Source organism: Leopardus geoffroyi, chromosome C3, assembly GCF_018350155.1.
Source record: "Leopardus geoffroyi isolate Oge1 chromosome C3, O.geoffroyi_Oge1_pat1.0, whole genome shotgun sequence".
NCBI lineage: Eukaryota > Metazoa > Chordata > Mammalia > Carnivora > Felidae > Leopardus > Leopardus geoffroyi.
The window spans coordinates 79,775,803-79,802,638 of NC_059338.1; the positions used below are offsets into that span (position 1 = coordinate 79,775,803).

General features: G+C 44.4%; 1 protein-coding gene across 4 annotated transcripts in view; it reads left to right on the forward strand.

The window, feature by feature from the left end:
• The window catches only part of DNAAF11 (dynein axonemal assembly factor 11), a 78,985-nt gene that overhangs the window by 36,734 nt on the left and 15,415 nt on the right, over window positions 1-26,836 (forward strand). For all 4 annotated transcript variants that reach the window (XM_045453652.1, XM_045453651.1, XM_045453653.1 and 1 more), the window contains exons 7-10: window positions 401-478; window positions 5,740-5,805; window positions 10,299-10,368; window positions 11,332-11,427. In XM_045453652.1, coding sequence (XP_045309608.1) covers window positions 401-478; window positions 5,740-5,805; window positions 10,299-10,368; window positions 11,332-11,427 — 310 coding nt within the window. The remainder of the gene's footprint in view (window positions 1-400; window positions 479-5,739; window positions 5,806-10,298; window positions 10,369-11,331; window positions 11,428-26,836) is intronic.

The window sequence follows — 26,836 nt, forward strand, 5'->3', positions numbered from 1 at the left end:
CAACTGACTGAGCCACCCAGGCACCCCTAAAAATTAAAACTTTAACTAAAGCAGAGGCTATATGCACCAATGGAGAATCGACAGTTATCTGGGTAAATCATGCATAAAATAGATGAATTTAAATATTCATGGATATTTCATGAAAAAGAGGATTTTTTTCCCCCTTTTGAATTAACTGCCAAATTGTCTAGGTCACATTTTTGCCTTAAAGATATAGATAACGATCATAAAGAAATCTGCCCTGTCAATTCCCAGCATAGGAATAACAGAATGGACTTCATAACGGTGAATTATTCATGTATTCACAAATGCCTGATCAATTTTTCTTAAACTGTGTCACAAAAATATTCCTTTTACGTTGTTTTTCTCTCTCCCCACTGCCCTTTGCTCCCATCTCAAGTGAAAAGAAGAAGAAAGTGAAACCACCCAGGATTTTGATCACTGAAGATGGAAAAGTGTTGAATGTGAATGACCCCAAGTATGTGAGGCCAAAGAGAGGCTTGAAGAAGTCAAGCACATGGGGGTGGTCCTGATGATGGTTTCCGTTGCGGGTTTGCTTCGCGGAGAATATATCTAAGTGTTCTTCACAAGCTCGAGGAGCCCGATAAGAATGTCATTTTGTGCATAGTTGAGAGTAGAACATCTCTGATGTTTTCGAGTGCATAACGTTATATTTCATTTTCTTGGCGTTCAGAAAATGATCTTGACATGTGGGAATCTTAGTTATGTATCCGTGGAAACTTTGGGTCCTATACGCTTTTCTGCCCGAAAATTCCACGTGCATTATTGTTAGGTCTATTAATTTGTAAAGCGCCACACGAACAAACTGGCTGAGAGTATTGGTACCTTTCCTATGTGTCCCTCTACTGGACGCTCTGGGACACATCTACAAAGCACGTGAGAGCTGAGGAAAGAAACTGATGGAGATCCTTCAGGGACGTTAATGAGAGAGGGAAAATATTCGACCTGGAAATGCTCAAGTGTAATGATGGCTGCCCTATCTGGCTGTCTTAAAATCTAAAACTAGAAAGCAGGCAAAATTTAAAAAAACAAAAAAAGCCATTTATAGCCAAAATACTGACCAAAAAGCCTTTGGACTAAATCTCGTTGGCTTCATTTCATTGCTCAAAGCCTGTTTCTTTTCAGTACTTCGTTTTCGACACCAGGACCAGGATAAAGAGACCGTCCTGATCATTTCCAGGCATCATGTTTTCCATCTGCGTGGCAATCTTACATGCCAGGCAGTATTTCCTTCTCAGAGGTTCAAAGCCTGAGCCTGGGAGACGTAGAGTGGCTTGTCCAAGGCCACGTAGCTAATAGATGGTGTGACTGACTTGCTCGTGCTAACCCAGCTCTAGTGACTTCCGTGATCAAGTTCATATCTACCAGCCCCTCACACACACAGCCCTTCTCTCTCCTGCAGAAATGAACGTAGCCTGAGACACGATACTAAGCATGAGGATATGGCAGTGAATATGACAGGTGTCTGCATTCACTGAGCTCAGAAATCTAGTGGGAAGATTGTCTCTCAGCCTATAGCAGGGTCTTAAGGGAGACCCTCAGAGCGCTCTGGGCCCCTGGTGAGACCACCTCTCCCCCCACCACACTGCCCACATTACTTGCCCCTCCTGCTAACCGTATTGAGGGGGGTTCTGTGAAGAACTGAAACCCATCACCTCCTCCTACCACCTTCCATCCTGCCGTCATCACCCTTCCTTGCCCTCCTGGGTCATCTGTCACCACCAGAAACTTAGTCCCCTGTGGCTCTGTACACCTCATTCTCTACCCCCCCCCCCCCCCCCCGCTGACCCCTCCTTCCCTGCCTCTGTGCCCTCTGGAGTATGTGTTGGTCAGCAAAGCCTCGATCCTCAACCTTGTCTCTCAACGTCCCTTTTATCTTCTTTCACTAAGGGAAACTCAGGGTTCTGCTTCCACAGCTGCCCTCCGTATTCTCCCTCGCCACGTACATACACCACGAGGAAAGTTGAACCTGGTAGCCACTCTCAGACCATTTGTCTTCCCTTTCCCTAAAACTTCCCAGCCCCCTTGGAGCCGGGGCCATCTAGATAATACCACTTCTGTCCTTATTGCGGTCGTGCACTTAGCCCTGCCCAGCCCTCATGCTCGCCCTCTGCCCCACTCGCTGCAGAAGACCATGTTCACCCCCCCACCCCACCCCCCGCCTGGACAAGTGTCTCTCTCTCTCTCTCTCTCTGCCTCCTCTGCCTCTCCTCCCATCACTGGTCATGTGACTTTGTCCTACTTGTAGACAATCCACCAAAGCCTTGCTTTTTCCCCTGCCCCACTGCCTCACTCCCTGCCATCGTTCCCCCCCCTCAGCCAGCCACACAATCCACCCTTATTCTCAGATCTGCCATCTTCTATATCTCTTCCGCTTCCAGAATCTTCCCTCGAGTGTCCCACTGGACGCCACCTCCTGTGCTCCCGGGGAGCGCCCTGCACTCCCAACAATCAGAAGCCCCATTAAGAACAGGAATCTGTTCAGCCTGCTGGTTTTCTGCCTGCCTCCCCCCTCCCCTCGTGTTCTTATCTTCTGTCACTCCGCTATGCTTTTATGGTTCGTCTCAGAGATTCGTCCTTGACGTGGATCTTCAAGTCCCTTGTCCTTCTTTCCTTCCCGCGTCCTCTCTTGTAACCTCAACCCTGTGTAAATCTACCATGCCATCTGTTGCTGGACTTGCCCTCGTGAGGCTGGAAGAAAACATTCAACTCTACCTGCCGGTCTTACTGTAAATTGACCACCATAGATCTCTAGCGGACTTCCGGCAATCATGTTGTACTTTCTTGGGTAATTCACTCCTCTGATTTCCCGTAGCCTGCTTTCACACTGCTTGCTCCCTTCTTACTTCCATTCTGTGGTCGTGACTGGGACCTTGTTTCTTACTCCATAAACAGAAGCAATCAGAAGTTTTCCCATCCAATTTCCCAGTGTCCCTGGACCTGTCCACAGACTCTTGCCTCCTTCTGCAATGGGTAGACTTCCCCTATAGAGTGACTCTCTCTGCTGGTGGACTGATCCCAAACCTCTTCCTGTAAAGGACTTGCTTCTGCAATGATTCCTTCTCTTCCGGATCACTTCTCTCCCTCCTACCAAATTGCTGTCATCAGTATATGAATGTTGTGACATCGTGTATCTTTTTTTTAAGTTTTATTTATTTATTTTGAGAGAGAGAGAGAGAGAGAGAGAGAGAGAGAGAGAGAGAGACCATGAGACGGGGAGTGGGAAGAGAGAGAGAATCCCAAGCAGGCTCCACACCAGCAGCATCCAGCACGACTTGGGGCTCAAACTCATGAACCATGAGATCATGACCTGAGCCGAAACCAAGAGTCAGATGCTTAACCGACTGAACCACCCAGGTGCCCTGATATTGTCCACCTTAAAAAAAAAAATAAGAAAGCTCCCTTTCTGTAGTTTCCCTTGCAGCATCAGCCCTATTTCTCTGCCCCTCTTTATAGCTGCTGTTCCTCATGGAGATGCCTGGACTCGGTCACCAGTTCCCTACTTCGCTTTCCTTCTTAAAACCCATGTCTGCATATCCTGTCACATAAAACTTTTGTAGTTACATCATTTCTATATGTTCACATCAGCTCTCTGTTCTCTGTTCACCTCACATCTATGTTTTCTGTTTACATCATCTCTGTGTTCTGTGTTCACATCATCCCCATGTTCCGTGGTCATATCATCTCTGTCCATATCATCATGTCCATGTTCCATGGTCACATCATCTCCATGTTCTGTGTTCTCATCATCTCTGTGTTCCATGGTCACATCATTTTTGTCTTCCGTGGTCACATTATCCCTATGTTCAGTCACATCATTTAAAATCTCAGGCCCTATGTACTTGACCCAGCAAATTTGACCAAACTGATCATCATCTTCCTTCTTACAGCAATTTCTTCCCTTTGCTTCAGATTCTTTGACCTTATTACCTGCTCATCTTCATAGGCTTTGCCAGATTCTCTTTGTGATGTACCTAAGTGGTGGCCAACTCCTCAGCTGCCTTCTTGTTTCACGTTGACTCTGTGAAGCTCTCACCAAATTCCGTGGCTTTATACACCATCTGTACATTACAACCAGATCCAACCTCTTCCCTGAACTCAAGGCTTGGATGTTTAATGAGCTATTTGTCCTCGCCATGTGATTATAAGACAGGTATTATAAACTTACCATGACAGAAACAGAAGTCCTAATTTCTATCCCCACGATCACTTTCCATCTCGTTCCCCAGCATTCTCCAACTCAGTAGCAAGCATCCACCTTGGATTCATCCTTTGCTCTTCTCTCTGTCATGTTATCAGTGACTTTATCATTTCTTCCTTCAAAATCACCTGAATCCACGGCTTCTCGCTAACGCCATCCCCCACCACCTTAGAACGTGTCATCTGCCTCTTGCCCGGAGAGTTGCAGTAGCTTGCTAAGTAGTCTTTGTAGTTCATGACTGGGTCTCCCATAGTCTCTTCCATCCAACTGGAGGAAGAAGAAGAGAGGGAGAAAAGGACACATGCGCCCTCTCTTTAAGGAAATTCCTGGAGAGTGCCATATAATGCTCTCCTTCGGGGAACTAAATCACATGACTATATCCAGCTGCGGGGGGTGCAGGAAAGTGTCACCTTTATTCTGCACGGCCATGTTCCTAGTTAAAATCAGGGGTCCTATTACTGTGGAGAAAGGGGAAGTGGACCGTGAGGGAATGAATAGCAATCTCTACCGTAGAAAACCTCTCTGAAATTACCTTTCAAATGATCTGCGAAGAGAGAGTTCAAGTTGGCTGGCTGGACAATTGGGGCATAAGCAATCAAGGCAGAGGGACCAGCACATAAGAAAGCTCCTGAGAGGAGATCACAAAGGGGTGGGTCATTTGAGCAACTGAAGGAGTCCCGCATGGCTGGGTCATTGAAAGCACCAAAAGGGACGGCCCCACACAGACATCTTGCTGATGGCCAAATTGTTCCAAACGATTTAGCATACATCCTTTAATATTGTTTTACTATATACTTTACAGAATGGTATGACAAGTGAAATGCTCAAAATAAATCAGCCAAATAATTCTGAATGGTACGTTGACACTATGGAAGTTACACCTCAGACCGAGCCGTACGGTATAGTTGAAAGATGTAGGGCTTTGAAATCCTGCCTCTCCAGGCTCACATGGCCGCCTTCCCAGCTGTGTCAACCCCTCTGAACCTCTGTTTCTTCGTCTATATGGAGGTGATAGATCATGGGCAGTGTCTCAGCATTTTCCAAGGTGGTGCAAAGGTCAACAATGAAAGGAGAAAAAAAAAGATGGCAAGGACAAAGAAGGAAGACAGGACTATTTAAAACTGAAGGGATAGAACGCTGGGTAAGGGAGGCAGATATGACATTTTCTTCCCCATAAACAATCCCAGCGTTTTAGTTTTGCTTCTAACAAACTTGAATGAAATCGAAAAGAAAGCTTTAACCACCAGATGTCTCTATCTCTGCACCAATGCTACTGTTTTTGTATGTAGTTTGCCTTAGGATTCTCACATTTCAACAAGGTAAATAAATAATTTATGCGTGTATTGTAGGTTTCCGTTGAGAGTTTTAAATAACACCTCCCAGAATAAGTTTGTCATCGGGGATTAGTATATACTTATTGCCAAGTTTACTTTTGATAAGGGGTGGGATACCTGTACAGTATTGCTAAAGACGTCATCTTTTTTTTTCTTCCCCCCAACGGATTGATTGTTCCTTAGACTTGACTTCTCCTTGAAAGATGATGAAAACCGTAACCAGATCATCCTGGACCTTGCTGTCTATAGGTAAAGTCATTTTATTATGGGTTTACTTAATGGCTTCTCTGGTGTCATTCTCAGTGCCATCTCTTGAGTCCTGAAGTATTTTGTAATGGAATTTGGTTTGCCAAACAAAGAAGTTTTATTTTGTTTTTTAAGCCCGAGAACTTACCGTAATTTTAAAAAGCATGAAAATGAAAACAAAGGCAGAGGTAAATAAACCCATAATCCCAGGGCTACGAACTTTGGACTTTCTGTTTGGAAGGCAGAGTTTAGTTATTTACTTTTAATCTTTTTTGTAATTTTTAAAAATGTTTATTTATTTTTGAGAGAGAGAGAGAGAGAGAGAGAGAGAGAGAGAGAGAGAGACAGAGCATGAGCAGGGGAGGGGCAGAGGTAGAGGGAGACACAGAATCAGAAGCAGGTGACAGGCTCTGAGCTGTCAGCACAGAGCCCGACATGGGTCTCGAACTCTCGAGCTGTGAGATCATGCCCTGAGCCAAAGTCAGAGGCTTAACCAACTGAGCCACCCAGGTGCCCCTACTTTTAATTTTTTTAATCCTGTTTGTGAGGGAGGGCGCATGAACCGGGGGAAGGGGCAGAGAGACAGGAGAGAGAGAATCCCAGGCAGGCTCTTCGCCCAGCCCATGACTTTGGGATCACCACCTGAGCTGAAACCAAGACTCTAAAGCTTAACCGACTGAGCCACCCTGGCCCTGCCGCTCAGGCCTAGTTTACATAACTGTCACAGCTTTGCTGTTTCCTAACGCTGATACCACGGGCCCCTCAGCTTTCCCTACTGCCGCTGTCCTTTTATATTCCTCCTTGTTTTTTCCAAATCACTCTGATGTGACAGCACCAGGCAGCGGGTGGTGGCCCCCGCCTCCCAGTCCCCTCTTAGAGACCCAGGGGTACCCCCTGCAGCTTTTTTTTTTTTTTTACCTCCAGCAGACACTTTTTCCTCTGACTGCGTCACTGCCTCATTTCTTTAGGATCGAAGGTTTCGGCTCGCTGTCCTTCATGCGTCTGACTTCAGGGTCCACGTATAGGGTCTTTCCACTTCCCCAGCCTTTTCAAGACACACTGGTGCCTCGGGACTTTGCACCCATGCATCCCTCTGCCTGCACCGCCATCACCCTGGGTGCCCATGTGGCTGGCTGCCTCACTTCCTGCGGGCCTCTGGTCACATGTCACTTCATTATGGAGGCCCCTGTGCCCCGCTATCCGATGTAAAACAGTGCCTACCCCTACCCAGCACTTCCTCCCACCTCTTCGCGCTTTTTGATTTCTACCTGACAAACTATTAATTTACTTGCATTTTTTTAAATGTGCGGTTAAGGCAGGAACTTTGTTCGGCCCTCCTTATGTCTCCAGCACCCACAAGGTGTGAGTGCAGGAACGAATGAACGCCTGAGTGAGTGAATGAATGAATACTGGTAATGGGAGCCAGTGAACATTCACATGCATGCATTTTAATACAGTCCTCTCTCTAAGGCCCATTTTGTGGGCTCTATCTCATCTGATCTTCCAGTAACCCAGTGAAGGAAGAGGGATTGTTATCCTGAAATTTATCCAAAAGGGAGTAAATTTCCAGAGAGCGAGTCTTGTCAAAGTAACTACAGTAATCAGAGGGGCCAGGACACGTACTCACAGCCCGACGTCCCACTTTGTTTACTTGTAGTAAAATACACATAACTTAAAATTCGCCATTTCAGCCATTTCAAGTGTCCGATTCGGAGGCACTCGGTAACTTCACGATGCCGTGAGGCCTTACCACCGCTGAGCCCCAGGACAACCTCATCACCGCAGAATGGAAGCGCATGGCCACTAAGTACTCATTTCACAGGGAAATGAGAAACGTACCCTGTGCCCTGGCCCCCGCGAACCTGCACTCGGTCTCTATAGATTTGCCAATTCTCGATACTTCGTATAAACGCAATCACTTGTGGTCTTGTGTCCTTTCACGTAGCGTAACATCTTCGGGGCTCATCTGTGTTGTTGTGGGTATTAGAATTCCCTTCCTCTTTGCGGCAAAGTAATACTCCATTGTCTGCACGGACCACATTTCTGTTCACCCACTCACCGGTTGATGCCATTTGGGTTGTTTCCACCTTCGGCTCTGGTGAGGAAGGGCTAGTCCTTCGTGTGTTCCTTTCTTCTCAGGACAAGATGCCCTGTCTCACCTCCTGTTAATTCTCCTGCCCACGTGCCGCCAGTCCATCTGCCTTTAAAGAGCGCCGAGCTCTTCTCCTGATTTCGTGTCCTCTGACCCTGCAGCAACCCGAGCTCCCTTTCTGTTGTGTTTCATTAAACACTCTCATTCATCCTTTTAGTTCTTTCCATTTTTTGGTCATATTCCTGGAGTTTAATGAATGTGTACCCCTTTCTCTTTGTAGTTCTCTTGGCCTCTTCACGTTCAATTCCCGAACGAAGACTTTCCTCATGCCCCTGTCGTGTACTTTTTCAAGGAGTGGTGCGACTTCTCCTGTCTAGGTAGTAAAATCCCTCCCTTCCCTTCCCACGATTCTGTCTGAACTGATGACACTAACACTCCTTGTGATCTTCATTGGCGCATGGACGTGTCTCTGAAAGTTAAATTCATTCATTCGTTCGTTCGTTCGTTCATGTGCTCGTTCATTCGTTCGTCCGTATATTCTTTCTGTCTCTATCCAGAAATATCAGTAGAACACCTCCTATGTACCGGGGACGGGAGGCTGTCACTGGCACATTCCAAAGACGGTCTCTGCTGTCCTAGAGCTTACGGCCCCGTGGGGGAGCCAGAAGTAAACAGGCAGGCGTCTAATAAGTCAGGGTGCTGCACAGGAAGGGCCAGAGTCCGGGGGTGGCGCCCAGGGGTCCTGCAGTCCGGTGGTCCGTGTATAAGGGATGCTCAGGGAAGCTGCTGGACTGAGCGCTGACGATTGCGGGATGAGAAGTGGTGGGCTTTGCAGAGGACCAGCAGAAGGTGGTCTTGGGCAGAGGCAAACAGCACGCGAGGACCTCGTAGGTAAGGGCAGATGAACGCTTTAGGAGGCCCCACGCGTGAACGAGAAGATGTGATCCGTTAGCGTGGTAGATACTCAACGAGGTTTGGGGAGACCTTGCCCAGCCTTGGTATTGTTACGAGAATTTTTATTTTTATTATTACAAGCATGATGCTTTGTCAACGCCAGCTCCAGACTAGGCGCTATGCCTGGGTCTTGACTGCGATCTTAGGGGGCGGGGCACTTCCCATCCTTATTTTCCAGGTGAGGAAACAGGCGGGGAGGGGTTAAGGAATGTTCTCCAAGGTAACAGAGGAAGAGAGGGTGGGGTCAATTCCTTACCATCTGTGTGACCCAGGCCTGTGCCTGCGGCCCTGGTGTTCTCCTTAATGTTTGTGATTTCTGAATCCTCGCTGCATTCGCTAAAGTTCACAATCAGTATTTTTCTAATGATTACTTATCTTTGAGAGAAAGCGCGTGAGCAGGGGAGGGGCAGGGAGAGAGAGAGAGAGGGAGACAGAAGATCCACGCTTACAGCAACAAGCTCGACGTGGGGTTTGAACTCACAAACCGTGAGCTCTTGACCTGAGCCCGAGTCAGACATCCGACCGACTGAGCCACCGAGGCACCCAACACAATATTTTTAAATGTCCAATTATACGTATAATCGTTTGTCTACACAAGCGAGATGAAGCCTAAATCTTTGATTTGTTCATAAAGCCAAGGAGAACAATTCCCAGCCGATCCTGGGGTCCCTGCCATAGATGGAAGACTTTGCTTAATCAGCAGGAGGTAGCTTGGCAGGGAGAAGCAAAGCCAGTCTTGCAGGGGTGGGGGGGTGGCATTGTGGCAGCTGCAGAACAGCTGTGGGGACAGAGAGCAGCTAAGGAAGAGGGAGTGGGGGTCTGCAGGCCCCACGTGTAGTAGGCTCAACATCCCTGGCTATTCATGTCAGTCTTAAGGGCTTAAAATAAAATATTCATGAAAGAACCTGGCAAGCTGTTTTTGTTTTTTGTTTTTTGGTTGTTTTTTTTCTTTGCAAACCTCTGGTGTTTCAGGCCGCAGATATTTTTAGGTGAGGGGCAATCAATGCCAAGTGTACTTGTGGCTCTAAAAATGAAATTGCTGATATATTGAATTTCCTTTGGTTTAGGGATTAACGTAAGACAAACTTCTTAAGACCTGTTCAGCATGGAAATTGTAAACCTCTCTTTCATTTAACACGGTTCTTTAAAAAATTTTTTTTTACATTTATTTATTTTTGAGAGACAGAGCACAAGTGGGAGGCGGGGGGCAGAGAGAGAAGGAGACACAGAATCAGAAGCAGGCTCCAGGCTCTGAGCTGTCAGCACAGAGCCCGACGCGGGGCTCGAACCCACAAACCATGAGATCATGACCTGAACTGAAGTCGGACACCCAACCGACTGAGCCACCCAGGCGCCCCTAACACGGTTCTTTAAATGTTAGTTTTTATTTGCACTTCTTTAAGCTTAATGTTTGTGAAAATTCTAAGATTGGACATGTTTGATTTTGAAGGTATATGGACACCTCTTTAATCGATGTAGATGTGCAACCAACTTATGTACGGGTCATGGTCAAAGGGAAGGTAAGTATAATGCAGTCGACTGTTAACAATTTCAAAAGCTAAGTCTGCAACTCAGCTAGGTTGCCTCAAAAATTGTTAAAGTAATATGAAAATAGGAAAAAAGAAGCCCAATCAGAGAGCTACTTTTTAGACACATGATTTTTAAACGTTTTTAACAATTTTTCTTGATATTTACTTAGTTTAGAGAGAGAGACTGAGCATGAGCAGGGGACGGGCATAGAGAGAGGGAGACACAGAATCCGAAGCAGGCTCTAGTCTCTGAGCTGTCCGCACAGAGCCTGATGTGGGGCTCGAGCCCACAAACCATGAAATTATGACCTGAGCCGAAGTCGGATGCTTAACCAACTGAGCCACCCAGGCGCCCCTGGACACATGATTTCATACAATGGGAGTGGTATACGGTGGGAATGGTTGTTGACCAGCCACGGTGCAGCTCCATAAAATTAATATTTTTAACTTATTTCTGTTGTGTTAATACTGTTCCAAAGCTGAGTAGATGATTGTATATGTGGTAGCCTATGCTTGAGATTATATTTAAATTATGTACCCGCTTTAAATTGTCAATGATTTCATTCACAGCAATTGTAATTTTATAATGTTTGAAATAGTATTTTTGGCTGATTATGAGCATTCACAGGAGTCCTATAAAGACTTTAAAATGGAAATGCGTTGATAGTTCATGACAAGGAGTTTTATCTGTAAATCCTTTATTATTAGTCATGTTAACATAAACGGACCAATGACTATTTTGCTGTTTGTGATCGATGACTGTTCTTTAGACCGTCCGTTAAAACAGGTAGAACAGTTCCTGCATATCAAGCATAGCCATAGAACGTGGGTTCTTTTTTTCCTAAGTCTAAGCACGTTGTTTTTAAAATGGCACGGGGGATCTTGAATTTGTAACGAAAATGCCTCTTGAAGTAACCCTCTCCCGTAATACGCAAACTTCCTGTTTGTCGTCAGCCATTTCAGCTTGTTCTTCCTGCCGAAGTGAAGCCAGACAGCAGCTCTGCTAAGCGATCTCAGACGACAGGGCATCTGGTGATCTGCATGCCCAAGGTAGGCCATGTCACTTGTCACTTGGATTTCCAGCCTGATCGTGTCGGCTCCTGAAGGAACTTGACCTATCAAAGCTAATGATGGCTGCTTTTGGTTGAGGGAACCAGAAGATCCACTCACCCCAGCTAAGGCAGGAGAACCAGGACGTGTGAGAACAGAGCTGAGACTGGGGCACAGTTGGGACCCCAGGGGCGGGGGGCGGGGAACCTCACCCTGTCACCACTCGTCCAGTTGTTCTTGCCTCTGCAGCCCCCTCCCACCTCTGCAGCCAGAGTGGCGGTGGGGGTTGGTGTGTGTGAGTCCCCTCGTCCTTCCAAGTGGGACATGTATCACGAGCACATCTATTACATGGCGATCGGTACTTTTAACCATAAAGAAGTGTTTCATCTCGAGAAAGTAGGGAGGGCTCGGGCAGGGGAGGGTCAGGGTCTCTCCAATATGTTAGCTTTGTCCTCAGACTCGCTTCCTTCCTGAGAGGAGCACTCGCAGCCACGGGGACAGCATGCTCTCTTGTCCTTCCCTTGCATGAAGATAGACAAACGGAGAATCAGGGACAGACACAGAGAGATGAGCCTCCCCGTCACCTTGGAACAAAAGTTCCTCTGGACTAATCAGGACGATTTAGCTGAAGAGCCCAGCAAGTCTTGATTAACTTAACCTTGGGCAATGAAACCCATCTCTGGCCAAAGGGATAATAGTACTTTGTTTGGTTTCTATTATTTTATATTGGTTACTATTATCTCCTCCCATGACCTGGGGTGGGGTCAGCTTTGCCCTAGTCACTCAGGTTTCAAAGGGGCAAAGTAGATGAGCTAGTCAAATGGGGTTCTGGTCTTGAAGAAAAACAGGACAATGGGGATGGGGTGTCTGCCCCAGAGAATAAACTTGATTAACCAGTAAAGTTTCGATAATTATTAATCCTTCATTTTCCCACAGCCAGATTTGTAACAGATCGATTATGGGTCATCAAGTATGTATTTTTGCTCTGAGTCAGTAAAAAAAAGCAAATACAATGTGCTGTCGGGCAATAAGAGGGCAAACACAGCCGTAAGAATCACATTGTCCTTGGTAACTACTACCGGTTAGGGAAGAGCTTGTATGCTAATTAGGATAGCCCATAGGGAACTCTGAGAGATAACCTAATTACCTCAGTCCTCTGATCTACACATGTGTGTGATGCTGTGATCAGCAATCTCCTTTTTTTTTTTTTTGCAACTTCCATTCGAACTGAAACATGAAATTTTTCATGTTAAAGACACATGAAAAGTATAAAAAGCGGCTTATTAAAAAGCATCCTAGAAGAGCGCCATTGAAGATGAGATAATTTACATAGAGGGACTCACAATGGTTCTATTTTGCTCTCACTCATAAACTACAAATAACATTTTTCCTTTGAGGTATCTATTTTTAAGGTTTTAGACTACTATGTTAAACAAACACTGATGCACGTTATCTCTGTTGTTATTTCTTTTAAATTATTATTCAATTAATCCCTCTTAGCATTCCTTTATATGTCTCTTACTTTTAAAAGGTAGATAATCAGTTTGCGCTCCCACCAACGGTGCAAGAGGGCTCCCCTTTCTCCGCATCCTCACCAACACGTGTTATTTCCAGTGTTGTTGATTTTAGCCATTCTGACAAGGTGTGAAGTGATGTCTCATTGTAGTTTTGATTCGTATTTCCCTGATGACCATTGATGTTGGGCATCTTTTCATGTCTCTGTTGGCCATCTGGATGTTTTCTTTGGAAAAAATGTCTGTTCAGGTCTTCGGCCCATTTTTTAATTGGATTATTTTTTGGGGTATTGAGTTTTGGAAGTTTTTTAAAGTTTACTTATTTTGAGAGGGAGCAAGTGAGGGGGGTGGCAGAGAGAGAGAGAGAGAGTGAGAGAATCCTAAGCAAGCTCTGCACTACCAGCACAGAGCCCGATGCAGGGCTTGAACCCACAAACCGCGAGATCGTGACTTGAGCTGAAATCAAGAGCCTGACACTTGACTGACTGAGCCACCGAGGCACCCCAGTTTTATAAGATTTTTGTATTTTGGAGATACTAACCCTTTATCAGACACGTCATCTGCAAATATGTTCTTGCCATTCAGTAGGTCGAATTTTAGTTTTGTTGATTCTTTCTTTCTGTGTGCAAAAGCTTTTTATTTCGATGAGGTCCCAATAGTTTATTTTTGCCTTTGTCTCCCTTGCCTCAGGAGACATACCTAGTAAGAGATTGCTACGGCTGATGTCAAAGGGGTTGCTGCCTGTGTTCTCCTCTAAGACTTTAATTGTCGAATCACTAAACTGCACACCTCAAACTGAAAGATAGTCAGTGAAAACATCTTGCGGAGAATAATTTCTTGCCCCCAAATAGTTGGTTTTCATTCATGAGTGAGATATTTGCAAGGACTATAAAGTTCAAAGAACAAAACCCTTCTCTTAAACATCATCACAAGTGAAAAATCCAGAACCCTGACTTGACTTATGCGTACTATTAAAAGTATGCATTACTGAAAATTGACATCGTCATAGAAACTCTTGAAGTACCAAACTACTGAGCTATTTATATGTCCAGGCCTCTAACTTACTGTGGAATTGACTTCATCTGGCTGCATTATAATTACTGAGGCAGTGACTTGGAATTGTAAAGCATCTCGTAAAAGTCGGGTAGACCCTTAGGTACAATTTTGATTCATTCACAAAATGGTGTTGTCATTAGTTAACATATTGATAACCTAGTTCCAGAAATACCCAACGTGCCCTTTAGTAGTTCTTAATATTGGGATACTCTAACGAAAAGAAGATCAGCTTTGATATTTGGTTCCCTTTTATGATAATATTTGTAAAGAATACTGCAAAGAGCTGACCTGTTTGATTGTGTCTGTGTTGTGACGATTATATTGTGTTTATTGGTGGAAATTCAAGGGTGTGTACGATTTCCAAGGACTTAAAATTTGTAATCGAATCCACAAAATGCTATAATATTTCTCATCAGACCCTTCCTCCAGCATGTTGTCTTAGACATCAAATTAATAATTTTCTCTTTTCTTACTCCTAAATGGGGCTGGATCTTTGCAGACTGCGTGCTTGTAGGCAAGTTTTATCGAGTCTGCTCCCTGTCTCAGGGGTCGTGGCTAAATTTTCTGTTGCCGACATGCCAGTGGGTCCTCCCAGCTCAGGTCCACATTCCAAGAGGCTTTCCCCTCCTGCTGCCATCTACAGCACCAGATGCTTCCCGACATCCGCCACTGAGTCTGTGTCCTGTGGATAGATGTAATTGATATACAAATGTCACAATCCCTAGCGTGCTGCTAGAATTCCTCTGTCTTCATGTACCGTCTTATAACTTCACTTGTGGGCGCCATGTCTCCCAGGATGCCGTCCCCTACTGTACCTTGTCCACCATGACTTCAAGGGCCAATGTCTTGGCTACCGTTGACGAGTGCGGTAGTGGATGAAGACGTACTCCAGCTCTCTCGGCAGGGTAGCATCGGGCAATCCGCTGCTCAGATGGCAGGCAGAGGAGTAGGAAACTTTGTTTCGTGAGTTTTTTTCGCAGTCCTGTTCACTGGTTAGTGGCATTTTTCCCCTTAGGTTCTAGCACTGTTTTATTCACTAGCCTTAGTTTTGGGGGCATGGTAGAGAGAATCTCAGTTCCAGTGTGTGCAGCCTTTTATTACATTAGACGTATCCAGTCAAGGGACATGGCCCCTGGGTGTCCTCTATCAAACTCAGTCTTTTTTTTTGGAGAAGTGTTGGTAATTCCTTTTTCATCACAGCTGCCAGAATGATGGTTTTATAATATATGTAAGTCAGATCAAGTCCCATTTCCCATACCATTCAGAGTTAAAGGTGAAACTTCCTGACCACCTCCCCCTGCCATTATCCCTCTGACATCATCTTGTACCACTTTACCTTCCGATCATTCCAGCCATGTTGGCCTCCCTGTTATTTTACAAACAGGACAAACAGCCTTCTACCACAGGACCCTTGCACCTAGCATCCGGTCTGTTGGGATGCTCTTCCCCCAGATACCCTCATGGTTTGCTCTCTCAACTTTTCCATGTTTCTATTCAAGTGTCCTCCTATCCGTGGGTCTTTTCTGATCCCTGTATCTAGAAAGCATCCCCTCCTTACCCTAGCATTCACTATCCCTCTTGCTGCTATATATTCTTCATAGACTGTATCATGACCTAACAGCCTATATATTTGTTTATTTCTTTGTCTATCCCCCTCAACAAGAATTTAAGATTTATGAGAACAGGGATTTTTGTCTGTTCTTATCGGTACTCTGTCACTGGCACCAAGAACAGAGCCTGACAAAGAGAAGGTGTTAAGTTTTGTTCAGTGAGTGAATACCTTAAGTGCATCTTTGAAATACATTTAATGGGGCACCTGGGTGGCCCAATCGGTTGAGTGCCCAACTTCGGCTCAGGTCATGATCTCACAGTTTGTGAGTTCGAGCCCCACGTTGGGCTCTGTGCTGGCAGCTCAGAGCCTGGAGCCTCCTTCGGATTCTGTGTCTCCCTCTCTCTCTGCCCCTCCCCCGCTCATGTTTTCTCTCTCTCTCTCTCTCTCTCTCTCTCCCTCCCTCCCTCCCTCCCTCTCTCTCTCTCTCTCAAAAATAAACCTTAAAAATTTTTAAGAATTTAAAAAATAGATGAAATACATTTAGTATTGGAACGTGAATCTCCTGCTTAATTATTTTCTCCCCCAACCATTTCCCTATTATTTTTCCATGCAGGTTAACTTTAAAATAGTTTTATCTAATTCTGCCTCCAGAAGTGCTGTTGGGATTTTTGTTGTCATTGCAGTTTAGAAGCAGGGGAAATGCGGGGCGCCTGGGTGGCGCAGTCGGTTAAGCGTCCGACTTCAGCCAGGTCACGATCTCGCGGTCCGTGAGTTCGAGCCCCGCGTCAGGCTCTGGGCTGATGGCTCAGAGCCTGGAGCCTGTTTCCGATTCTGTGTCTCCCTCTCTCTCTGCCCCTCCCCCGTTCATGCTCTGTCTCTCTGTGTCCCAAAAATAAATAAACGTTGAAAAAAAAAAAAAAAAAAAAAAGAAGCAGGGGAAATGATTAAGGAAGGGGCTCTGGAGCCAGAGAACCCAGGTTAAACCCTGGTAATTGTACTCAGCATTTGTATGGCCGTGGGCAAATTATTAATCCTTCTGTGCCTCAGATTCCCTGTCCATTAAATGATATTAATAATCACTCATGTCACAAAAGGTTACTGTGAGGATTATATAAATTAATATATGTAGCTTTGTGTATGTTAGAAGAACTTGGGACATAATACACACTGCATTTCTGTTTACTGTTAATTCATGTTATTCGTTGTTACTAGTGACTAATATTGCCCCATTAATTGGTAACGTCCCTTCCTCTATTAATCAACATTTTTTATGATTGATATTTTATTGAATCTATAGATTGTTACGGGAATGAATTAATATATTTACATAACCAAAACCGTATGTTTAATAATGTATGTTTTTCCATTTATTATTCTTATTTTATATCCCTCAGAACTTTTTTTTTTTGGTATGTGTGTGGTTTTCTCTCCAGAGCTACTACAGATTTACTGAGGTTTATTTTTAGGTCCCATACATAGGATTGTAATCCTATTTTATGTGGAATTATTTCCCATCACATTGCCTGAGTTTATGCTTGGCCTTCAGAATGTTTTCTTAAATGGGTGGTCAGACTAAGTTACATGTACATAAACAATCTTACCATCATCAGCCTGGGAATATTTGGCATATGATCTCATTACAGTCCAGCTTAACAAGATTTAACAGAAATTTCGTATTCACTGAGAAGCTCGCTCCAAGTCATTAAATTAAACTCCCATCTAGATTCTCAACTGACAAGTTACAGGAACACTCCAAGCATACGCTTCGTGATTTCCTTTGGGTGTTCTTTCCGAATAATTAACTGAGATTAAGGAAGTTGCTATCTCAACTGAACGGCAAATTATATTTACGGCTTCAGTTGGTGAACATCTTGCTGGAGTCTGCTATATTGAGCACTGGAGGTGAAGGTCACACATTAAGGTGAACATCACAGACCATGATCCTAAAACACAGTCTCAGACTCCCTTCTCTTTATTAGTTGGACACGTATTTCTCCGCACTTGCCCTCTACTTGGATATACGTATGATACACCCGACCTAAGCTCACTTTTACTCTCTGCTTATTAATTTCAAGTGGACCTGTAGTGACGGCTGCCTGCTCATCTTGCTAGTTTTTCCTGTTCCATTCATACTTCTCCTTTTTCTGAACATATTTCTTAGCCTCAGCTCATTTCTTAAACTTCCAACATTGAAACAAAACAGAAGCCAAAAAAAAGTCCTTTCCACATACCCCAACGGTCGCGTCTTCCCTCGCTTGGCCTCCTCGGCCAACCACCTGGCTGTGATCTATCCAAACTCTCTGTGTGTGTGTTGGGTCCCATTGCCACTGGCTCTTGAAAGACCTTTTTTCTCTCTGACAATTTTCTCTTCTCTCTAGAGAGAAGAATTGAATTTCCCCTTTCTACATCTTGCATTAGAAAACATGCTAAATACATCTTCCTTCTTTTAAACGAACCGGTACAAAATAAAACCATCCGCTTCTAGGTAGTGCCATCATCTGCTTTACAGCCGAACTCATGGAACGGACATCTGTATTTTGCTGCTTCAATTCTTTCCTCAGAAAGAACCAACCCCAACTAGGCATTCACACCCCCCCACCTCCCCTCCGTGGAAACATCTCTTTGAGGTCTCCAGTCTCCTCCACGTTACTAAACCCTCACCTTCTGATTTGCCCTTTCAGAAGCTTTTTACACCACGATCGGTCCCTCCATTTGTAAACGTTTGTTTACTTGGCGTTAGATATACACCACTTTTAGTCGCTTCTCTTCCTATGCCACTGGGTCCTCCTGCTCACTGGATGTCCTCTGCCACTACCTGCTGCTTTGCTGGTTCTTTCTCGTACCCTGGCCTCAGAGAGTGGGTGTGGCGGTCATTCAACTCTGGGACCCCTTCTCTTCCCTATGTATACTCATCCCCTACGGGAATCTCACCTCATCTCATGACTCTGAATGACATGGAGAGCTACATCATCTGCTGATTGCCAGCAAGGTCATCAGGAGCAATAATGACGCTGAACAAAATTGAGGAAAGTAGACTGCATATTTGAAACACCTGAATAATATCACTACCTAATATGGCAGTGAACAGTTACTGTCCACTGATGCAGAAGGAATGGCTTTCAGTGGCCACACAGGGATGAGAAGAAAAAAGCATAAGTCTATGGGTGGAGACTCTGGTAAACCATACCCACTTTGAGAGGGGACTCTGATGGACTGTAACCTAAGAGTAAGGTGAATAAGCAGCCAGCCAGCCCTTCAGAAGGTCTAGCAGCCTGTCTCAATGGCTATCAAAATGGCCCTAACTGAGCCTTGAACTTGAGTGAAGGTAGTCTCAGGTGAGTACCATGCCTGGTCATATATATGTATGTGAATATCTATCTATCCATTCAACCATTTTATGTTAAACTATACACACACACACACACACACACACACACACACACACACACACACATCTATAGGTAGTTTTTAAGTAACTATCGAGTGCACACTCAAAGATGAATTAGGCACACAGAGACATGAATGGGATCCGGTTGAAACACTACCAGTGTTTTGGAATCTGGTTCTGCCAGGTTGCCGCTCTTCCTTCTTGCTGGGAACCTTCAGACAGCCACAGTTATTGTAGATATTTAATTGTGAGACACAGATTGTAAAATACTGTTTTAATTTCAGGTCTCCCCCAAGAGGAACCTAGTGTAGGGATGTGAGTACGGCAATTTACTTGAGTGGTAAGGGACTGCTGGTCAGGAAGTAGGGAAGGAAAGGAAGGTAGCCAGCAGAGAGCGCTCTATGAAGCTAGCTACCCCAGGGGGAAAGCTCTAGGAGATATTGCAGAACACCTCAGGATAGCTCCGCCTAAGCGGAGAAGAAACTGGAATAGTAATAAACCGACCCTGAGAACCTATGGTGGGGGCGGGGGGAAGGGGATGATATAAACACCCCAGCAATTCCAAACTACTGCTGGCAAGAAAAACCATGAACTTTTCCAGGTCCATGGAGGATATCTCCCACTGAGACTATCTCTTGCAAGACTGTAAAAGGATATTGTCTTTGCTTTTGAAGCATCATTATCATCCTTGATGTTTGTCCTAACTTAATAAAATACCGTCTTCAATTTTAGGCTGTTGTGCGGAGATGATCATCCAGGGGGAACTGTCAGATAAGATTGCATTAACAAGTATAAAAGAATTTTGGAGGAACTGTTTGATAGTTAGATTTATTCTACTTTTATTTCAAAGCCATGTAGCTGTCTTCTGCAACTGTCATATTGATTTTACATATAAATGTCAGTAATTGCACCTTCTAAAATTTTCCTCAGACTACTTGGGTGTCTTTGGGATCATAGCCAATATTTCTATCTTTCTTATTTTTCTGATCATTTTTTCTAAAATTTAAATTTTTTTTGCTGCCAGGTATGTACTTGTTTGAGATGGAATATACTTCAAAAATGTTTAATTTATATAGGTATTTTTATCTGTTCAAAGATTTTTAAATAACATTCCTATGGTAATTTATATATTTTCTAATATTGTGGGTTAATGACCTTTCTTTAAATAGAAAAAACATTTTGTTGTCTTTAAAGAAATCTTTTTCATTAGACTCAGTGAATTACATGCTTCTCTTAGCAAAGTCAATCAGGGCACAGTTAAGAAAGAATGAAATTATTAAAATATCGACAATGAATTTGGATTAATGTAAACTTCCTCCAATGCCAGAGGCAAATTAAAAATTATATAGATTCTGAAGTTTTATATTAATAATTTTCTCTTCCGGGACTCTGAACCTCACATTTTTAAATTTTTTTTTTTTCAACGTTTATTTATTTTTGGGACAGAGAGAGACAGAGCATGAACAGGGAGGGGCAGAGAGAGAGGGAGACACAGAATCGGAAACAGGCTCCAGGCTCTGAGCCCTCAGCCCAGAGCCTGACGCGGGGCTTGAACTCACGGACCGCGAGATCGTGACCTGGCTGAAGTCGGACGCTTAACCGACTGCGCCACCCAGGCGCCCCTGAACCTCACATTTTTAAATGTTCAACACTGGAATTATGGATAACTAATAAATATAAACACCAGAAACATGTAACAAGGTGGAGAACTTACAACTGACCCAATTCCTCTGTAGTTGATGTGGGATTGGTGGAAAATAAGTCTATTTCAGGCATAGGGCTGGGCCTTATTGCTGAGTCCTGTTTACCCAGTAACTGATTCAACTACTCTACCGTCCAGATCAGGTAAGTGGCTTACATCAGTGCAGGTTGGTATTTAATGGACTTAGGCAGTTTGGAAGCTTTATGAGACATTTTTAGAAATCACTTATGAGGCATGGGGGAAGACACTGCCATGTGTATACTTAAGTAGAACGGTGGTAGAGAAAAGACATGCTACACCCATTAATAAGTTATACAAAAGTTTTTTGTATCAGATGAGGGAATTATTTAGCATGTGTGGAAGTAAGGCGCTAGAACTCAAAAACTTCCTGCCAAATTATGAAAAACTTTAGAAAAATCAATGAATTATTAATCAATTAAAATAGTCAATCCATTAAAGATTTACTAAGCACTTAGTGTGAATAAAGCACTGTGTGAATTACTGTGGAAGAGACCAAAAAAAAGATGTGGGTTTCTTAGGGCGTTCTTCCTGTCTTCTCCCTGTTGAATCCACTCACTGACCGTGACCACCTGTGGGCCCAGATCTGCCCTCACCCCTCACTTCCTAAGTCTCAGTTTCAAAAAGGCTCAGATTCTTCTTAAGTAGCTTCTCTTCCCTTCTGCTTAAACTTGGAATTATGTTACTGGCTCAGAGATGAGTGTCATAGTTGTACTGTGGGATCTCCCAAGGCTCCCCACATGCCTCTTCCTCCAGGTAGGCCCAGCACCAGCAGAACCCAGCATGCATGAAGCCGCAGCTCTCATAGAACTCCTGCCTCTTCCCCATTTGTAGACAAAGAGACAAGAACAGGCATCTCTAGGGGTCTTTTCTATAAGTCCTATTAGTTGCTATCTGTCTATTCACCCATCCATCTATCCATCTACCCATCCATCCACCCATCCACCCATCTGTCCATCCATCTACCCATCTCTCCATCCATTCACCCATCCATCCATCCGTCCATCCATCCACCCATCTTTCCATCCATTCACCCATCCGTCCATCCGTCCGTCCGTCCATCCGTCCACCCACCCATCCATCCATCTATCCATCCATCCATCCATCCACCCACCCCCCATCCATCCATCTATCCATCCATCCATCCATCCATCCATCCATCCATCTGTCCACACCCCCATCCATCCATCCATCCATCCACCCACCCATCCATCCACCCACCCACCCATCCATCCACCCACCCATCCATCCACCCGCCCGTCCATCCACCCGCCCGTCCATCCACCCATCTGTCCACACCCCCATCCATCCATCCATCCATCCACCCACCCATCCATCCACCCACCCACCCATCCATCCACCCACCCATCCATCCACCCGCCCGTCCATCCACCCGCCCGTCCATCCACCCATCTGTCCACCCACCCACCCATCCGTCCACTCCCCCACCCATCCATCCACCCCCCCATCCATCCATCCATCCATCAATCCATCCACCCCCCCATCCATCCATCCATCCATCCATCCATCCACCCACCCATCCATCCACCCATCCATCCATCCATCCATCCATCCACCCATCTGTCTACCCACCCACCCATCCGTCCACCCATCCATCCATCCATCCATCCATCCATCCATCCATCCATCTGTCCACCCATCTATCCATCCACCCATCCACCCACCCACCCACCCACCCATCTATCCATCCACCCATCCACCCACCCACCCACCCACCCATCTATCCATCCATCCATCCATCCATCCATCCACCCACCCATCCACCCATCCATCCACCCATCCTACCATCCATCTAGCCATTCCATATATTTTAATGATCACCTACTGTGTGCTCTGGTAGGTTCTCGGAAATGCAAAGAAAAAGTAAGACTTGTGCTGCATTAGGTTCCCCAGGGATATCTTCGTGTAGAATTAGGATCGAATCTGTAATACCTCCTGCTGTTTTGCTTGCATTGAAAACCAAAGGAGGGCTTCTCATTCCCAGTCCCCAGGTCCCCCCCGCCATTAATGCTCTGCTACTGAGCGACCATCCCCCTCCTCAACTACTTCAATAGTCTTATAGGAATAGTTGTCCATGTTTTGAGTAAAGTTTCAAAATGAGTCAGAAAGTTATTTTCCTTGGAAGAAGTAGTGAAGAAGATATAAGAAAGACAGTTGTATGATTTTTAAAACTTAGATTAAAACATGAAAACAGGGAAACTGGGAGAGGGGAGAACAAACATATGAACACTTTCACAACCACCAAATACATACCATTAACTTTTTAAATTTTATTTGAGTATAGTTAGTTTCAGGGCTAACTATACTCAAGCTGGACAAGTTTGTACATTGTGCTGTGTTCACCACAGCTGTGGCTACCGTCTGTCGTGTTACATCGCTATGACAGTATCATTGACTGTATTTCCTGTGCTGTGCCTTTTCCCAAAATTGGAAGCTTGTACCTCCTTCTCCCCTTCACCAATTTTTCCAATCCCCCACCCTGCTTCTCTCTGACAACCATAAGTTTGTTCTCAGGATTCATAGGTCTATTTCAGCTTTCTGTCTGTTTATTCATTTGCTTTTTTTTTTTTTTAGATTCTACTTACGAGTGGAGTCATATGGTATTTGTCTTTCTCGGTCTGACTTATTTCCCTTACAATTATACCCTCCAGGCTTATCCATGTTGTCTCAATGGCCTGATCTCATCTTTTTTATGGCTGTGTAATATTCCATTGTGTATATACACCATATTTCCTTAACCATTCCTCTATTGATGGACACTTACGTTGCCTCCATATCTTGGCTGTTGTAAATAATGCTGCAGTGAACATAGGTGTGCGTGTATCTTTGCGAGTTAGTGTTTTCATTTTCCCTGGGTAAACACCCAATAGTGAAATTATTGGATCATATGACATTTCCATTTTTAATTTTTTGAGGAATCTCCATACTGTTTTCCAAAGTGACAATGTCAGTTTGCATTCCTGCCACCAGTGCACGAGGGCTCTTTTTTCTCCTCGCCATCCTCGCCAACAATTGTTTCTTATCTTCTTGATTTTAGCCATTCTGACAGGTGTGAGGTGTTATCTCATTGTGGTTTTGATTTGTATTTCCCTGATGATCAGTGATGTTGAGCATCTTTTCATGTCTATATGGAAATGTCTATTCAGGTTCTGTGCCCATGTATTTTTTTTCAGAGAGAGAGAGAGAGAGTGAGTGAGAGAGAGAGAATCTTATGCAAGCCCCACACCCAGTGCGGAACCTGACATGGGGCTCTATCTCATGACTGTGAGATCATGACCTGAGCAGAAATCAAGAATAGGATGTTTAACCGACTGAGCACCCAGGCACCCCTCTCTGCCCATTTTTTAATCACACTGTTGGTTTTTTTGGTGTTGAGTTGTATGAGCTTCTTGTTTTGGGGGGGTATTAACCCCTTACTGGGTATATCATTTGTAAATGTCTTCTCCCGTCCCATAGGTTGTATTTGAGTTTTGTTGATGGCTTCCCTCACTGTGCAAAAGCTTTTTATTTTGATGTAGTCCCAAGATTATTTTTGTTTTCTGGATAAGAGACCTATCTAGAAAAGTGTTGCTACGACCAGTGACAGAGAAGTTACTGCCTGCGTTTTGTTCTAGGATGTTTACATTTTCAGGTCTTACGTTTAGGTCTTCTCAGTGCACTGTGTTCATGTTGAAATTTAATATAAATATTCTCAGGGAAAATGAGTGGAATTAAATTAAAATGTGTGAATTACAAAGCATTACAGAAAATAAATGTAAACAAAAGTCAATACAGTTAGGAGTGGAAAAACACCAGGAGGGAGACACAAAATCAGAATATTTGTAAGAAAGTAACAGATGTAAAATCCACTATGCTATCCAGCTCAAAAGAACACTCCTGAAACTCAAAGACCTGGGAGATACGTAAACAAAAGAATGGACAAAACTATATGAAGTGAATGCAAGCAAAATTTAGAGTACTTATGGCAAAATGAGCATCAGACACGACAATTTAAAGCAAAGAAGCATAAAATGGAATAAGAGTTATTCTACAGTAATAAAAGTATTATATAAAATAAAAATCCAACTCACGGCCTTATATGCATTGATTGTACATTATTTAAGTGTAGAAAGCCCAGGTTCTTATAAACATAAGGACAGATAAGCAGTCAGCTCTACTAGAAGATTTATGACCCATTTCTGTCTTTGATAAATATGATCAATGAAGAGTAAGACCATTTATTATTTGAGCAATATAATTAAGATAATTTGAAAAGTTCATAATAGACAAAACCCTCCAAAAAGCTTATTCTCATTTCCAAAAGAAAAAATTACAGAAATTATATTTAATTACTAGTCCCTAGAAATAATATTAAGCATAAAATACAGAGTAAACCACTAACTACAATTGGGAAATTCAAAATGCTGTCCCCAAGTGCTGTTCAACCTCACAGGAAATACAAACTAGAGTTATTAATTGGAAAATAAGAGCTTTAAATATTAGCAAACTGCATAGGCTTTAGAATCAAAGACATTTTATATGCACCTGCCAACTCATAAGCCGCCTGAAAGAGTAAATCCGCCGGACTGATTTCAAATGGCCAAATGAACCCATAATTGCTTTCTGCAGACCTGCTCCTCCCACGGTCTTCCCTGTCCTAGAAAATGGCATCATCGTAGGCTCAATTGTCCAAGTCGAAGGTTAGAAGGCATCCTTGACCTACCTCTTACCCTTACACGTCGTCAGCACTACCGCCCGAACATACCCTGAATTCAGTTACTTACCTCTGCCTCCCCACCTCAGCCGTGTTCAGGCTATAGTACCATCTCCCAGCTGGACCATCTCATACAGGCTCCTCCCTGTTTCCCTGCTTCTGTCCTTTCCACCTTTTGATTCCTTCCCCATACAAAAGCCACAGTGACCTTTTTAAAACGTAAGTCAGATCATTTTATTCTCACGCTTAAAACCCACCAATGGCTTTCCATCGCACGTCCCGTAAATGTGCTTGTGTAACTGAATGGCATCCGGAAAAGCCTCGAAGCTGTGGGATCAGCAAGACTGTTTTCAAGACTCCCCCGATCCACAGAATCACCTGGAGAGAGCTTGTTAAAAAGCTAGATTCCCAGGCCACTATCCTGAGGATTCTAATTAGATGTTGTGGAAGTGTGTGTCTTAACAAGTACCCTGAGGTGTGAGACACACGGAGGAAGTCAGTTAAGGGTCTGATGGAAACTCAGGAAACACTGAAAATGCATACAGGAAATGTATACAGGAATGTACCTTGCGGGAGTAATTCAGGAAATGTATTACACAGGTAAACGCAGATCCGAGATGCCAAAGGAGGGAGAGTAAGACCAGCCAGAAAGCCGTAACATCAGGTGGGTCCCTCCTCTCCCAGGACAGAGGGAGGAGGTGGTGGTGGTGGAAAACACGCACCAGGTCACCTGGAAGGAACCGGAACCGCAGAGGCCTCTTGGGCAGCCACGGAGGAGATCCTCCCTCCATGGAGTGGAGTCGCTCACGCAGACAGGGATTGTGGGAGAGACACCTGGAGCCTCCTTTGAGGTTCTCCAGCCTCCCTCCAGTGCTTCCTGTTGGCCAGGCCCAGCTGGGAGCCACGTGACCCAGAACTCTCCAGAGCAGAGCAGAGACAGGAGAACAAACGGACACAACTGCACGCAGGCTCAGTATGTGTATTGTGAGTTTGGATACCACATCACACCCTCGTTAAAATACCGCACAGGCCTGGCCCGAAGGGTACGAAAGCCAATTATTACTGGTAAATTCTTTTAAGGGAAAAATCTCCATTTAACTCTCCTATTCTCCCATTCTGGGGCAAATTGTGAATAATGGATTGCCCTTCGTGTAAATGATGCCTTCTAAGAGGGTGTGTGGGTGCCAGGGGACCCTGAATGCAGAGTCTAAAACCTACGTTATGTGGGACAGCGGGAAGCCAGAGAAACGCGTACACATCCGTAGTGGACAGACCAACAGAAGCCCGGAAGAGCCGATTAGTTAGTCAATAATTCGCATGTTACGTATTCGTACAATAAATTTGATGACCAGTCCCCAGATTTAGACAGTTTCCTAATAAGACTCCATGTCAGTAGTATTTTCAGAGTGAAGTTTGGGGTGAGGAGAAAGCAATTTAGCTGTAATGGCAAAAACAAAAACAAAAC